This window comes from Cupressus sempervirens, chromosome 8 (genome assembly GCF_028749045.1).
Source record: "Cupressus sempervirens isolate cs-2001-9-10 chromosome 8, ASM2874904v1, whole genome shotgun sequence".
In the NCBI taxonomy this organism is placed as follows: Eukaryota; Viridiplantae; Streptophyta; class Pinopsida; order Cupressales; family Cupressaceae; genus Cupressus; species Cupressus sempervirens.
The window spans coordinates 706831143-706848368 of record NC_143125.1 but is presented as its reverse complement, the minus strand read 5'-3'; the positions used below and the strand labels follow the sequence as shown (position 1 = coordinate 706848368).

Here is a 17226-nt window from a genome sequence, read left to right as displayed (position 1 = left end):
GGCATCTATGCCGAGTTTGAGGAGTAACAAAATTATCGTTTGTCAATCTTTCTCTAACACATATGTCTACAAAATCTTGTATTTGTTTATTCCAAGAAAGACTCTCTTACATAGTGTCTAACAAACATTTTATAGTATATTTACACCTAATAGATTGTGGAATTTCTTATCAATGCCATGTCGGCATCTTCAGGAAGTCTGTCAAATTCAACGACTAGTTATTGTTGCTTGGACAATCTGCTCTTGAGCTCATAAAAATGGCTGCCATTATTTCGTATGGCCTGCTTCTATTTTTTAATATGAAAACAGAAAGGGTATTTGTACAGTTGCAGAAGAAAGTATAATTAAAATGTGGGCAATTTGGAGATTTTAGTGGTGGTTTAGAGTACTAAATGCACCGTACAATAATGCTCTAATTTTATTTTATTTTTTACCTCCGATCGAATTGGCAAATAAGAATATATTATGTTTGATATAAGATTTAACATCACATTTTTCGCCTATCTAACTTTTCCTTTCCCTTCCTATGAGTTTCTTTACTCTACAAACATCTTCTTAACAAACTATAAAGGTAAATATTTATATTTTAATTTGTAAAATACAACGAAAATTAAGTTACAATTACAATTAAAATTGATACAGTAAAAATTTCTTTATTTTATAATTATTTAACTCAACTGTTTAATAAATATTAAATATTTATGTTATAGTTCTTTAGTTTCAAAAAATCCAATAATTATATATTTTCAAAAAATATATTTAACTTAATTATATTATGATTGTAAACTTAATTACAAATTAGTTTTAATCATTTTATTCAATAATTTTCATATTTGTACCTCTCTCTATCTTAAACTTTTTCGTCCATACCTTCTATTTTTTCTATCTTAATAGCTCCCTATCTATCTCTTACTCTATATATTTTCATATTTTTACATCTCTAATTATCTTTGCGTCTCTTTTTACGAGAGATGTAACGACTCTTCGTCGTGTGTAGTTATTTTGGTAGGGATAGAAACGTGAGATATGTTTGTTGATGACCCATAGTTTGAATTTATGATATCATGTTCGGCCTCGTTTCTTAAGTGATTCGTGGAAGATATTTAACGGAACCTGCTTTAGTGGGAAAGTGTTTTAAAAACTGGTTTTGGTAGGCACAAATATGCGGTTTTAGCATTTAATTTAATTTATAATGAATGACCACTTCAAAACAGTAAACGCCAATCATGCAGTGTTATGAGCATACTTTCCCATTCAAATAGTCATCACGAGGTACTAGGTACTTGTATCCATCTTAATTTGTCATGACTAAGCACCAGGCTTGAGACCACAGTCGTGCCCACGAAGTTTTTCCAATAAGCATTCCTAAGGAATTGTTTGGCCTTACAAACCTCAATGGTTTCTCTCAATCTTCAGTTAAGTGCATCAATTAAATAAAAATTGATTGTTATTTATCAAGTCATTTTATAAATTATTTGCACACTATTCGTAAATTGGACTTATTTGATGGCTTCGCTGTATAATTTTGATGAAGGAATCAATGAATATTTGGAAGGAATGATGGAGTAATTCTAACAATAACGCCGCCTGCTAAATACTTGAAACAAGATTTATATTCAAGAGCATTGAGTGACTATGAAAACTATCAGAGATCAAGTAATAACAAAAAGAATCTGCCGCAGAAGCACTAACAGGACAGGCAGATGAAAATCTTGTCAATAGTTGTTAATATCTCATACATATATAGTCTTCCAAAATATCAAAAACATGCAATCCACAAATACGATAACATTCCATAACAATATATCCTTCCACGGGTTGCATTGGCCATTACACGTCGAAAGTTTGGAGAGGCCAGAAACAAATTAGATGCCTGTACAATCGAGCTTCTTGATTCATCAAAACTTCCGGGCCATATAAATGGGGTGGTCATTAAAATCATATTAATTATTTAGAACTTATCTACAAGTAACTTTCAAAATGATACAGTACAGTCTTGTCTTCACAAGGGAAAGTGCTGCTCGCCTTTCATTACTTTACACAGTAAAATCATTATCATTTGTAGTCTTCCTTTACTGTTTCCTCCTCCTTTTGGTCACTTCCAGCAGAGGTCTTCCTTGTCTGTTTCCTCCTTGGTCACTTTTAGCTGAAGTCTTCTTTGTCTGTTCTCTGTGTCCTTGAACTTGCATCTAATCGCGACAGACTGTCTTCCTTATCGATTTCCTCTATCTTGGAAATTTCTGTCTCAGCAAAGGAATCCTCTAATAGTACTAAACTGTCCTTTTTTTGTGTTCCAATCATATTATTTCTCACAAGACAATTCAAATTTGTATCACTGTGGATTGCAGGTATCTGATTAATTCCAGCCCGCAATGCTGATGAGGCCACTGGATCCAGTGAACCACCATACAGCCCTCGACTTCCAGTAACTAAAGTAGTTACTTTAGGTTTTCCATCTTGACATATATCCTGCAAATATAGCAACCACAGACATTCAATCTTGGATTCTCAACAAATCACAGATTACATTGTTGATGTGACTATAATTTTTTTTAAATAGCTATCAAGTATGCAAAGTATTTATTACTTACAAATATACAGGACAAATTAGAGCTTGCTAAAAAAGCAGGTGCCATCCCAACTAGAGGTCGACTGTGCTGAGCTGATATACCATAGCGTACATAGTCTTGAATACCTGGATTGCTTGGTCTAACACCACAGCAATTATAAGAATTTGTTTCTCCATGATTCATTTGACTATCCAAACAGCTATAAGAAACTTCTGCTCCGTTTTGATGCTGGTTCAAAGGCCATGAAGATGTACCTGCTCTAACTGTACTTGCAGAAAAGCCCAACTTGAAGTTTGTTTCACAGTTTTCACCTTCAGAACCTCTCCAAGGGGATGAAAACCCTAATCTTGACAACAATTGCAATGTGCTGGTGGCTTCCTTCTCATCCAAGGGACCTGATTCAGGAATAAGTGTACTCAGCAGACCAGGAAGTATTGGTGATATAGCTGATGAGATTGCTGGGCCTGCACTTACAAGATAACCCTGTCCTGTGGTGTCAAAGTCTATCACTGGAATGTGTACAATTGGATCCGAGAAAAAAGGAGTGAAGGTTGACATCTGTTGTGGTGTAGGAACAGTTACAAATGAAGAAACAGGCAGTGGGACCCTGACAATTGGATCACTCAAGAAAGATGGTAAATTTGAAGTCTGCAATGGAGTTGGAATATTAACTAATGAAGGAACAGGTAGTGAGATTGGAGAGAAACTAACATTATGTAAATCTAAAGGCAACGGTGGGATAAAAGCAGAAGTGGAACCAACAGAGAAGTAAGAAGTTGCTGGGGGTAAACTTACAGCTTCTGTTGACAAGGATGGCAGAAAAGGAGTGGTTATTGTATATTGTAAAGAGGATGGCCGCAAAGGGCATGGGCAATAATGTGGTGCAAATATGGAAGAGTTTGCAATGGGCACGCGAGATGAGACTGGCAAATGAAATGCAAAGGGATCAAATGTTGATTCGCCAACAGACAGAGAATGTTGCTCAGATGAGCCACTTCTATTATTTATAGGCAAGTCATGATACCATCGTGGCAAAGGAGTTCCATGCTCCGCACCTCGGACATTCCCAAAATTCTGATTTGTTACTTTGGCTGAAGTTGGAACTGCAACAGACTGTGAAAGCTCGGGCCTCTCTAAATCAGTAAGATTAGCATTACAATTCTCCAAATTGAGTAGCACCTGTACTGCAGGAATGCTTGGAGTACCAACTATAGAAATGCTGCTATGACCATCCATCCGTCGTTTAAGTTTCTCCCTGGTTGAGCTAACAACTCTCATGCTTGAAACATTTCTTATTGCTGCATCTTTAAAAGCACCAGCCCTTGGACTAAGGCTGCCTTGGTTGCCTGAATGTAACCGCCCGTGCATTATTGGTTGACTTAAACCAAGTCTAAAGCGCTGTGAAGGCATTAGAAAAGGAGCAGATCCATCACTAGAATTACTAGGTCCAGGGAGTGCTGTTGTAGAGCTTGCCCTGTTAGAATTGCGCAAAGATGAAACTGGGCCTTGTTGGGCAGAAGAACTTGCTGATCCAAGTAAAGAGGTGCGAAGATATGTTGCAAATGAATCAAGCCGTGACTCACGAATTCCAGTAAGCTGGGCGAGAGAAGGCCTACGTCCAAGAAGATCTTTCATCTGCAAAGAAAAGTCAATCTGTTAGCACCATAAGCACAAAAATTGTAACATATCTGTATCCAAAACGTTATCCATAATGTTTTAAAAATATAATTGACAAACTTTACCTTTGAAAGCAGCTCATCTCCAACCAATTTGGATTTTTCAGACTGCCAAAAATATGCTACCTTTCCCCCAGGTAACCTCAGCAAAAATGATCTTCTAGAAACATCTGCAGTAATTTCTTCAACAGCCACATTTGAGTTCTCATTTCCAGGACTCAAGATAGCTAACCTCTCCACACCACCATTATCTCCAACAAATGAAAGGCGCAGATCAGAGCAAGGTAACAATGTCAGACTTAGATGTCCTCTGCAGTACAATCAAACAAAAAGGCTAAACTCAGTACAAACTATGTATGCCACAAAAGCCTTCAGAAAACAGATAAAATTGAAGGTAAACTCCATAAATTATTAAATTCAGTTAAGCTCAGAATAGACACGCAATGGTGTGTTGGCGATAGAATTTTGATGAAGAAACAGAAAGGCATTTTTTGTTTATAACAATGTCAGACTTAGATGACCTCTGAAGTACGATCAACAAAAAGGCTATACTCAGTACAAACTATGTAAGCCATAAAAGCCTTCAGCAAACAAATAAAATTGAAGGTGATTTCAATAAGTTCAGTTGAGCTCAAAACACAATGGTGCATTGACAATTGAAATTTGATGAAGAAAAAGAAAGGTTTTTTTTGTTTTTAACTCGCTCCAAATTTGGTGTCCATTACACAATAACATTGCATGCTTCCACAAAATGAAGGCAAAAAACTTCATTTCCAAAGACAAAATAAAACCCATTCAACCAAAAATGCCAGGAAACTACAGCCCTGGGCTTAAGACACAAAAAAACTTCCAAGCGTAACAGAATCCTATGAATGGTAAGATATTTATCTATTTTCCAAGCATCCTACAGAAACATTAGTTGAATACAAGTAACTTATATTAAGGACTAAATTAATCCAGTCAGCTAGCAGCAGACACAGATCATATCTATGTAGATTTAGTAAACCAATTCACTCCCATTCCTATCAAAGTTCAAGAAAGCCTGAAACATCAGACTTCCTTCCTCAAGTCAGTCCCTGACTTAAATTATTGTTACAGGTTTTAAATATGGTCAAAATTCTACAACAGTATCCTGTAGATGGTAAGATATTTGTTCCAATCACACAGAAACTTGCCAGGATACGGACAATAAACATAGGGTCCGTTTGGTCCATGGAAGATGACAGGAATTGGCTTTTTCAAAATTGGTTTTTTCAAAATCCGGATTTGAAAATTTTTGTGTTCGTTTCAAAATTGGCAAAATGGAATTAGCATAACAGACTTCCAATTTTGCCTCAAAACCAAGTTTTTCAACTTCCTACTAGCAAGTAGGAATTGAAAATCAAAACCTGGTTATGTTTTTTAAGGAGTGTAAAAACAATAGATTGGACTGCTTTTTGAAATTTGCCTTCAACTCCAAGCTTAAACATAAAAATGTGTCTTCACATGCATCTTCCGAGTGAAACAAATGGTTGAAGTAAAATCCCAAAAATCGGAATGAAGATTTGCAAAACCTTGATTTGGCTAAACCAAGGTTTGTAGAAATCCCGATTTTTTAAATTCCACGAACCAAACGGACCCTTATGGCATTTTAAATAGGTACAGTTTAACGAAACCATTCTAGAAAAGTACAGTTTAATGAAATCATTCTATCTATGTAAATAAAAAATCTATTTTCCAAGCATCCCACAGCAACATGAGTTGAAAGCTTGAATACAAGCAACTTACATTAAAGATGAGGTTAATCCGGTCAACAAGTAACAGACCCAGATTGGCATCTATGTGGATTTAGTAAACCAATTCACTGTCATTCCTGTCAAAGTTAAAGAAAGCCTGAGATATCAGACCTTCTTCCTCAAGTCTTGTCCCAGGTCCACATGTTAAATTATTGTTACAAATTTTAATACTTGTCAAGATCCTAGGCAATCAAGTCCCCAACATTAAGCTCATAAGCAGGGCTGCTCGAAGACAATTTACAATATATTAATTCAGTGCTGCATTCATATATTTCTATGTATTTCACCAGTGCTAAATATTCTCAGATAAGATACACTCAGCCAACTCTCACAGGTACCACAACTAGAAAGGTAATAAATTAGGAGATCAAATACCCTGAGTGGCTATAGCTCTGATGTTCTCCAGCCATTGACAGATTAGTTCTGTCCTAGACACTAGCTGAGCTACCAATTTACATAGGTAGGAACGGGAGAACATTAATCCATAGAAACAGACCACAGAATGTCTTAATTTACTTGCACTATACAATCATTAAAAAAAATCTAAGCATTCTAAAATTTTGAAATTATGAAGTATAATCAAATTGGTTTTTATATATTTATAATAAAAAATAATTTAATTTTATGTAAAGGCATAATGTTTTGCATGTTACATCATAATAGATGTTAAATATCAATTATGTGCCACTATGTTAACATACTAACCTAAAATTTATCATGTATGTCCAGTTGGAATTTCAAGGCCAAAGGTTGTATAATATTCTCAATTTAATCTCATTGATGTCATTTGTGCTACCTAACAGAGGGAACATATCATAACTGTCTAACAAAACATGTCAAATTACTCAATGATCTTTGTTTTAAGTGGCCATTTATTTGCTAGGCAAATAGAAAACAATACATACCGGAGGCGAAATAACACACCCAGGGTAGAGTTGCAGTCCAAGAGGTTTCTACTCTTTCAAAGTTCACTCCAGAACTCACAAAAGCCGCATAATGAGTGGAAGAGCAAGCACAATCAAATCAGAACTAGGGTCATCACCATGGAAATTGCTCCTTCCATACCACTAGACCATGACTCTGAACACTTTAAACCATCAATCTGTACAAAAGAAGATGCAACCATTTTGTATCTACTTAAAAATCTGTGTTATAGTCAAAACTTGAACCATTTGAGGTTGACAATTGACACAGATAAATGGTCAAATAGAAATTTTGCAAAAATATCAATGACACAACAGAATATTGCTACATTTAAGCTCCCTAAAAGATGAGCAATTGAGTAATGATCCTGAGAATTCTTGATATACAATAATGAGCTTAGGTGAAAAAAACTCTAGCTGAGCATGAAAGAAAATTCATGGTGATCGTCACATGCACAATCAAGAAGTTAAAGGCAAGTATGCCACATTCCACAAAAACCACTGAGATTTTTCAAGCATGTTTTGAAGATCAATGAAATGCTAACCCTCCTTAACCAACCAGTTACACCCATTACTACAATAAGGAAAATCATTAATGCGATATAACCCCTAAAGTTCTGACCATGAGAGCATATTCGAACAAGAGATGCTTCAAAAAGTTGACTAAGGTAGAAATTAAATTCATGCATTTTGTCTGTTGAGTTAAATGATTAAATAGTTCAAGGCAACTTTCATCATTTTTCCATTTCTGCACTGAGATTACAGAAGCTACAAAAATTTATCAACTAGACTTTAAATACTCATTCCCTTAAAGAGTTCCATCAATAGCATCATCTCCTATCCATATTTCAGATTTTATTTAAAGCAAGTATGGATAGCCTAGCCTTTGCTGTGGTGAACCTTGGGAGATGTTTTCTTACAAAAAACGCAGAGATTAAATTGATCAAACCCACTGTTACATTTGTATTATGTAATAACACATACAGCCATTTCCCTTACCATATAGCTTAAAAATTTATAACAATATATACTACCAACTCCCATTGCAGGATAAATTGACACAAGAAGTATAGTCATTTTAGTAGCAAAAATATTCACATTCATGATTAAACTAGATATTGCTTTTACTTTTAAAGGATAAGTAGACTGTATGAGCACTTTATTGGGAAAAGTTTCAGTCAAGCAAGCATGGAAAGGAGGTTCATCAAAAGCAACATTTAGGACACACAAAGCCATTACTGAAAGAGTACCCATTTTAGAACCAAAATTATCAAAAATATATAAACAAAAGCTGGATACAGACCAGAATCACATTAATATATGATCAGTTTTTATTTTTCTTAGACATGATATTTAACTCTGTATCATAAACACACGAGTATGATCCAACCCAAAATCAAGCAGACAATCTACTTTACAAACCTATCTAGAGAACAATTTGCCACTACCATAATAGTGTGATCCCATGAATTTTTTCCCTTACAACAAATACATGGATCAATATAACTAAAATCTGTATATTTCAAACATTTAATAAACAAATGGGAACAGTAAACAAAGCCAAGCCAGCCACCATAATCTGATAAGGTGTTTATTATTTCTTTTTATTTGAAACGTTGTATAAACAATTGGAATAAGAGAAAACAAAGATGACTCATTTCCACCATCTTTGTGTTGAAGTTTGTAGCTACGATAGAGATCTTTATCTCTCAAAATCTGGACTTTATTACCGTTATTATTATCTTCAGCTGAAAAGGACACTTAAGTTTAATTTGTAATATTAAATGAAAATGATATGTGTCATTCTCATCCATTAAGGCATGAATATTCGAAGAGTTATTATTAATTATAGGAGTTATGGGATTCTCAAGAGACCTTACAATTACAATGTGAAGAGTCTCTCCTATTGTTACATATTTGCATCAAGCAAAGGATATTGTACACTTGAACATTTCATGATCAATAAAATATATTTGTTGTGTGGCTGGGTTTTTCCCTTCATTCTCGAAGGGTTTTCCCAAGGTATTTCTTTGTGTTCCTTGTATCTAATTTGGTTTGCCTTGTTGTTTATCTCTATTTTCTGAGCCATATTTAACATGGTATCAGAGCTAGGTTTAGATGACAGCAATAAATAATTGTGATATTGCTATCAGCAATAAAGAAGTTTGTTTGGTTCTATATCTTATGTATCTATTCGATCGGCAATATGCAAGTGTTAGAGTATTTGATTCCATGGTGAAGAGTAAATCGGATGTGATATTGTTCTGATGCAAGGACCTACTCCTCGTCAGTGGGTTACAGTTTAACATTTTGGAAGGTCATAGACGATGCAGAGTCGTGATTCTACTGTCACCGCCGCCTCTTCCTTTATAGTTGGGCGTTGAACCAGTGAGCTGTAGTTTTTATTTTGCATGCCTTCATTTTAAATTTATTGTGAATCTAAACCTGAGCCCTTGTCTAGCACTCCGACGTTGCTTAGTATTATAGCAAATGATAATGCAGAGGACACAATCATATGCATCGAATCACGCTCTTGAAATTAAAATGTGGTCATGAAGGAGATAACAGAGAAGGTTCGATGAGCGAATTCCCCGGGATGTCAATGAATCGCAATTAATCATCCAAGACCCGTCTATCAGAAAAAGTAACACTTTGTGCTGGCAAAGAATAGTGGTTTCTTTTGCCTCTGTTATCTTTTCATGAACAGTTGTATCACTTCGTAACAGGGCTTTTGTGGTTGAAAGGCATCTTGATTATGCTCATGCATTTTGATTAATATATTTAACAGCTTTCTGCAAGCAGATTTTATTCCTTCATCATAATCGGTTTTTTTTGGGTTCACATTTTTAAGTATCTTTATGATCATTGGTTCAGTTGATATTACCATGTGTTTGCATTTGCATTGTACAGTGTGAAGGAATAGCAGGAGGAGTTTAAAATCTAGTTGCGAATACTCTGAATGGTGTATTGAGTGGTGCTTCTTAGTAATTTCTTTTGCATCATGTAGAGAGAGAGCCCAGTTGTGTCACATATAATGTCGCTAGAGGAAGCAGATTTCCATAAAGCAGTTTCTTCTCACAGAGAACTAGATATCTGAATCAAACAGAGCATGCAGTTTGGTTAGAGGAGCAAATCTCATATTGTTCAAAAGTAAAAGTGAGAAAGAGTCTTGTATCGGCTCATTCCCGATGGTAGAGGCAAAAAAGTTGTATTCATAGGGTATGGAAAGACACATGTCTTGACAGTCTCATAAAGAGCCACATCAATTAGAATTTGAAGAATTAATATTGCATGTGCAGATTTAGAACAGAAGGAGCAAAATGTAATAACCCCAATAGGTTATAACTTCTTCAAACACCAAAAATCTTTATACTTCAGTTGTTTGACATTTCGTCAAACACTTTGCAAGCAAGCTCTGATACCACTGTAATAACCCTCCTCAAATCTGCTCTCAAAGATGCTGATTGAAGGCTCAAAGAATTTTGTCAAACAATTCACATGCAAGAGACATATGAGTGATATAGTATTTCAGCTTGCTTTAAATGACTTTTTTCCAATTTGCATCAATAGGAATCTAGTGATAGATGATTACAATGAACTACACAATGACCTAACATGAGTGTGCTCCTAATTTTGACAATATTCAGTGCATATATTATGATCTAAGCATGAAAAAAGAACACCTACAGCCAACTGGCATTTTTGCAAGCAGTTGGTATGCAAACTATCTAGCTGATAAATAATGAGATTGAATTGCTTAAATGACACCGGCAACTATTATCTTTTTGATTGCAATCAAATTTCTAATACAATGCTCATGAAATATGGCCAAAACTTTGGCATTTACATGGATTACCAAAATGACAACGCTGGTATAATGCACACTTACAGCTAAAACTTATAATACCCTAAAAAAAACAATACTAACAAGGGAACCTAGTTGTAGATGGCTGTAATAATTTTCCTTCAATGTTGCCCCTTTTACTTTACTTTTTCGAACTGCTTTTTCGGCCTGCTTTTTCGGTTCCGCTTTTTCCGCCTGCTTTTTCGATTCCGCTTTTTCCGCCTGCTTTTTCGGACTGCTTTTTCGTTTCTGCTTTTTCGGATTGCTACCCTGTTGAATCTCAAGACCATATCTTTCAATGGCGTCAAGATTTTCAGCTTGAAGGGATTTCATCTTTCAAATTATTGAGACATAAATTCTCCAATTTCTTTGATATTTCCAACCATGCATAAAAGAAGCTCTTCCATTTCTTTTATAGTGTTCTCACAAGAGCTCCATCTTTTGTTTTTTCAATGTGAGATAAAACATAACTCCCTTTATGTAACTTATGTCTCCAATGTGTTATAAAATAAAAGGGACTTTTAATTTAAATATTTCCCACAAACTATAGTCTATGCATTAATAAAGTTAAATATTTAGATTTAACTTTATAAAATAGCTTTATCAATGCATAACAAATCTTGTCGATGATAAACAAGTCTTCTTGTCGATTTTAAACAATTACCATCGACATACCGTTGCCACTGGACGTCCACCCATGCGCAAGATGACTTACTATAAATAGTAAGTATGCTCAAAGTTGCCTCAAAACCCCTCAAAAAGACCTGCAACTAAAACTATCTAAGCCAAATGGCTTCTAAGCCCCTTTAATGTCCTAGTTAGCCTACGGGACCGTGGGGAAATAGGCTAACGACAACATCATGCTATGAATGCTAAAAAGGGGACATAACACAAAAGGGCTGTGATAATTGCCTCTTAGTTTTGTGTGTTGGATTTGATGAGGGAATTTTTTTTTTTTGTTAAAGCTCATCAAGTTTTAAGCATCTCATCCTTTGTGTCCATCTGTGATGACATGGAATCATGTGTATTATTTGGCTCTCGATTGCTGTTTCATCCTCATAATGAGTGAACTTTATCTTGATATGTGTAAACTCTGCATGGGTACAAGTTGCAGAGATAAGTATTACATGAATTGCTTATAATTTTTTGAAGTTCTATTATAGTCAAAAATTAGAGTGGTTACCATTCAGTATTTATAAATGTTGATTATAAATAGTGATTGATCTTTAATCTCTCATTGTTGCGGGATGCAACAAGAAAAGCAATAGGTTGCTTTAATTGAGATGGAGATATTGTTAAAGATGCATTATTGCATTCAGATACAAATCTCAGAGGGAGCTTGTGCTTCAAAGGGAGGCTTCATAGTTAAGAGGTAGTGTTTATGGAATCCCCTTCACTCTCATATATGCTTGTGATGCTTATGGTATTTGTACAATTTGAGACTTAAATGGAACTAAGTCTTGTTTTTATGCTTATTTTTATTCTTGTGTGAATAAATGAGATTGTAAGATCAGCTATGATAACTCTTTCACCATGCAATAGTGAACATCATGTTGAGAGAGTCCATGATGTCATCATATTGAGAAAATCCGTGACGGGAGTTGGATGTCATGTTGAGAGTTTGCATGACAATTCACGTTGAGAGAGTCCGTGATTAAAGGCTTAGCTATGATTCTTACAAATCTTTTCATATTGAGTGATTCCATGAATATGAGTAATTGTTATAGGTTTTCATGTCGAGTGATTCTATGAATATGAGTAATTGTTATAAATTTTCATGTTGAGTAACTCCATGAATTATGTTTTGAATTCATAAGATCAGAATCTATCATTGACATTTTTTGGTTGCAGCTTTGTGTGATTGTTCAGCTAAAGATCTCTCTCTTGCTAAGAAGAAGTGTTAAAGTTTGTAGCTACGATAGAGATCTTTATCTTTCAAAATCTGGACATTATTACCGTTATTATTATCTTCAGCTGAAAAGGACACTTACGTTTAATTTGTAATATTAAATGTAAATGATATGTGTCATTCTCATGCATTGAGACATGAATATTCAAAGAGTTTTTATTATTTATGGGAGTTATGGGAATCTCAAGAGACCTTTCAGTTACAATGTGAAGAGTCTCTGCTATTGTTATATATTTGCATCAAGCAAAGGATATTGTACACTTGAACATTTCATGATCAATAAAACATATTTGTTGTGTGGCTGGGTTTTCCCCTTCATTCTCGAAGGGTTTTCCCAAGGTATTTCTGTGTGTTCCTTGTATCTGATTTGGTTTGCTTTGTTGTTGTTTATCTCTATTTTCTGGGCTATATTTAACACTTTGAAATTAAAAACTTACTCATTTCAAGTAAAAGCAAGTACCATTTATTTTTCAGGAGATCAGAATACATACCTAGAAGAAGTTGGGCATAATAAATGGCCTTGTTTGGCAACTTTTCCCACCCTGATTGAAACCAGTGGAACACAGAGGCAACGCACCAGCATCCCAAGCTCGCGTGCCTTGAAATGCTGCACAATAAAGCCAAAACATATTTTATATAGAATTTACAATAATTTAAGTCCTCAAATATAAATAGCTTCTGTTTTAACTTTTAAGCCTAGATATATACAAGCAGAACAACAAATAAGAAGGTTGATTAGCAATTTTCGATGGCAGGAATGGCAGGATATTCACAATCTAGAAATGAACATTTTATTCCTCAAGCTGTTCTCTTATTACATTAGCCACTGTCTAGCAGGGGGGTTCTGTTTTATGCTTGAATAAATATAAGCAGAACAGCAAATAAGATGGTTGATTAGCAATTTTATTTGGCAAGGACGTTCACAACCTAGAAATATACATTTTATTCCTCAACCTGTTCTCCTATTGGATTAGGTTCTGTCTAGCAGCGGAAGCATGTAGCCATGCTCCCTACATTACTGATGAGATTTGCTAAAAAAATATTACAATACATTTTATTAGACGGAACACCATATCATCAGGTACACACATTAGCAGATAATTGACAACAAAAAATTGTTTAGATGTTTTGGTGCACAAGTACCATTAGAATCACAGAACATTTGACCACTATCATAAAGCCCTGCATATTTTACAATTTAGTATCAAAAGCTATTCATCAACTATCTAGCCTGTCTACTATGACATGCACAACCACAGGACGAGTACAAATTTAAAACCTACACGACCACCAATTTGAACTAGAAGTTTATATTAATCAACAAGAAATGATCATATTGTACCGAGACTAAAAACTTAACATAGCCACGAGGGTAAATATAAGATTATGGTAATATTTTGTGTACAATCCAAGTCAGACACCAATTTGGTACGAGTTTGACCTTGTAACAAATGTTGAGCTTTTAAGGGATGTTATTTCCTATAAAATGCTTATATATTAGAAGTTTATTAAAATGACTAATGTTTGTCTTTTAGCATAACTTCCTCCCATTGAAATGAATAATGATTATCTTCTAGAATAACTTCCTCTCACTCCAAATGGTAAACATTTTTGTGATTAACCAGTAATTGACATTAGCCTCTACGTTTCCCCCAAAGTGCAGCCCAAAAAAGAAGTGAAACGTCAGGCAAAGTGAGCTCCCATTTCAGATGCATTTAGCTCGATCAGCAACTATAACATAGAAACTGACTGAATGGAGAAGTAAAAAGATGTCCACACAGTTGATCAGCTGGAGTTCTGCTAGGGAGATAGAACAAGGGATTTATTGGCTAGGCTTACGCCCTGTGTTGGTCGAGTGCCCAACCTTTCAAAGTTCACCAAATTTAGCTTAAATTTATAACTGTGATGAGAATCTTAAAATAAGTCAGGATACTAATGTATCGTTCATCGTGGTAAATACTGATGTATCGTTCATCGTGGTGGTCTTATCGTTATTAATCTTATTATTTTTTAATTATATTAATGTCATTAAAATTGAAGTTGGCTTGCAAGAATCGCTCTAACCTGGCTGAGCTGAGCTAGAAGACGGTCATCAGCACCACTGCAAGATACGTTGAGTTGTAGCATTGGTCTCAGTCTCTCGTCTGCACGGCAGGCCCCCATCACTTGGAAATCTAAAGCTTGAAGCCATTGTAACATTTCATTCTCACCTTCAGACTGCCGAAGAAAAAGATCCTCATCTTCTGTCCCCTGGAACAATCTTGAGAGTCTCTGGGCAATACTAACACGCCTCGATCCATTACTAACCTGTGCTTCAACACTGTTCTCACCATTCTGCCCACGACTACGGTCTAATCTGGGATCCGCGGGCACTGGACATTCCACAACAGACGAAGCAACAGCACAGCTACCAAAAGCTCCATTGGACAATCTTGATTCCGCATTTCCAAGCGGTGGAAAGAAAGCCCTAGATGATGTCACAACAGCAGACCCATTAAGCGATGACTCGAGCAGAGGCGACGATGGAACTTGCAAAGCAACTGCTGCTGCTTTGACCAGAATTCCACCCTCACGTACATAATTGGTACTGCAAGCTGTCGAACCAGAGAAATCAATGACAGACGTCAAATGCGTAGGAATACAGTTTACAATGGAGCAATTCGGTTCGTCCAAGACACTTGTTGTGCAAGAAACTGAGACAGCACACGAATTTTCGGATATATGGCCGATCTTAAAAATTTGTTCCTCCCTTGAAATTTTCGTGATGTTTCTCCCTCTCATTCGCTCTGAACCTTCAGCCTCTGAGGCCGAACCCTCAGTTTGCCCCGATTCTGCTTCGTCCTCCTTAGAATAGGCTATTTCTCTATTCCGATGAGGCATACTGAGAATTTCTCCTGCTGAAAACCCTTGAGACTTTCTAACAGCAAATTTTCTTGAACAAAACCCTCTAAAAACCCTGCGACAACAATATTTTGACCTGATATTGCCGAAACACGTCCCCCGACAGAACTTCAGCGATGGCCTTAACCGACTACGTCAAAATTGAAATGAAGCCAACTGGACAGAATTTTTCAAAAAACGAACTACTTTCCAACATAGATTAGGAACTTGACGCTAATTTAACTTCGATGGTGATAATTGAGACCAAATCCGTCGAATTTTCTGGAGAAGGCGGCACACATTAAATTTGCAAACCAAATTCAATTCCACGCGAGAAAATTAGACAAAATTAGTTCCCGGCAATAGCTGAAGCAAAATTTGTCAGAATTCTGCAGATGAAAGCCGCCGCGCAGAAATTTTAAATGAAACTCACTTTTCGCCGGAAAATCTTCAGTCAGCAGTCGTCCTTAACAGAGAAAATCAGCCACCAATGCTAACTGAAGCCGAGTATGCCGTAATTTTCACGGAAAGCTGGAGAACTAAATTTTAAGAGCGGAAATCAGTTTTCGCTGGAGAATATTCGATCCAGAGCAATTCCTTTGAAAAAAAATCCAACCACAACGGCAATTGGCGCCAAGGGTCGGTTTTGGCAGAAGGAAGCCACCGAACCTAAAATTTCAGCGAAAAAGAAGTTTCAACCAAACCAAAAAAACACCGATCCAGAACCTTCTTCCGAGAAGAAATCCTCTCCGCAACTGAGAAACTCAAGATTAAGATAATCCCTGCAATAGAATTCAAGAATACGCTGTGGAGATCAGAAGACAGCTCAAAAACCGCCACAATGAAGCTTAAAAGAGCGGCAATTCCTAAACCCTTATACTAAACACGGGATCTGCGAGCTTTAAACGATTTCAAGCAAAAATATGCTCCTGCAATACACTGTTTCAAATAAATTCTGTACAGAACGAGGGTTTGGTGATCGTAGGCATTTTAAACTTCGCTCGTCTCTCCTGCCTTGAGGTCGGTGACGTATCAAAAAAGCCCTAACTGAAGATATTTCTGACGGAATAAGTAATAAATAACTTGATCGAAATGATTTCTGACGTCCGTGGAGAGGGTAGGTCCCACTCATTTCGTGCTCATGGCTGTCTTGAGTTTCGGGTCGTGGGACCCACGCGCCCGCTGGTCCCCACGGGACCGCGAGTCTGTTTCATGTGGGGCCTCCCTGTCTGTCGTTATTGGCCTATAAGATGATCCGATGGGGATGATGGAATCTGAAATTTCATTAGTTCTGTATGGCTTGTATGTATGGTATTTCAATGGGTGCATAATAGAAAGAATTATGTTGAAAGAGATATATGGCTAGCCCTTCTTGAGAAGGTGAAACGTGTCTTTGATGTGAAAGCATTCAACTTTAGGGTCTATTTGGTTGTTCGAATTGAAAGGAATTGGTATGTCCAAACAGAAATGGCGGCAAGTAGAAAAAATTCAAAAACACTTTATCACATGCAATCTTAAAGTCAAGACCACAGTTCCGTATGAAATTCTTTTGGCGGAGGTGGGTTCCTTTCCATTAGAAGCCGTCGCATTGATCTGAATGCTAAGCTATTTAAAGAAAACCCAAGGTCTAGAAACACATCGTTGGCCCA

At 36.2% G+C, this 17226-nt stretch overlaps 1 protein-coding gene across 1 annotated transcript; it reads right to left on the bottom strand.

Annotated features, from left to right (window-relative positions):
* Positions 1 to 1719: 1719 nt before the first annotated feature.
* On the bottom strand, positions 1720 to 16627 carry LOC149544391 (flocculation protein). The gene is made up of 5 exons (XM_089798828.1): positions 14762 to 16627; positions 13189 to 13304; positions 4313 to 4556; positions 2592 to 4205; positions 1720 to 2469 (listed from the first exon to the last, which is right to left on the bottom strand). Exons 1-5 carry the CDS (start codon positions 15575 to 15577, stop codon positions 2143 to 2145), a joined length of 3117 nt encoding a protein of 1038 aa, XP_089654954.1. The 5' UTR covers positions 15578 to 16627; the 3' UTR covers positions 1720 to 2142.
* Between the last annotated feature and the right edge of the window lie 599 nt (positions 16628 to 17226).

Excerpts from the sequence above, each read along its gene's own strand:
- LOC149544391 (XM_089798828.1), bottom strand. The coding sequence starts at position 15,577 with ATGCCTCATCGGAATAGAGAAATAGCCTATTCTAAGGAGGACGAAGCA. Across the intron at positions 13,305-14,761 it reads TTCTAGCTCAGCTCAGCCAG|CATTTCAAGGCACGCGAGCT; the intron begins GTTAGAGCGATT and ends TTTATTGTGCAG. Across the intron at positions 4,206-4,312 it reads GAGATGAGCTGCTTTCAAAG|ATGAAAGATCTTCTTGGACG; the intron begins GTAAAGTTTGTC and ends TTTTCTTTGCAG.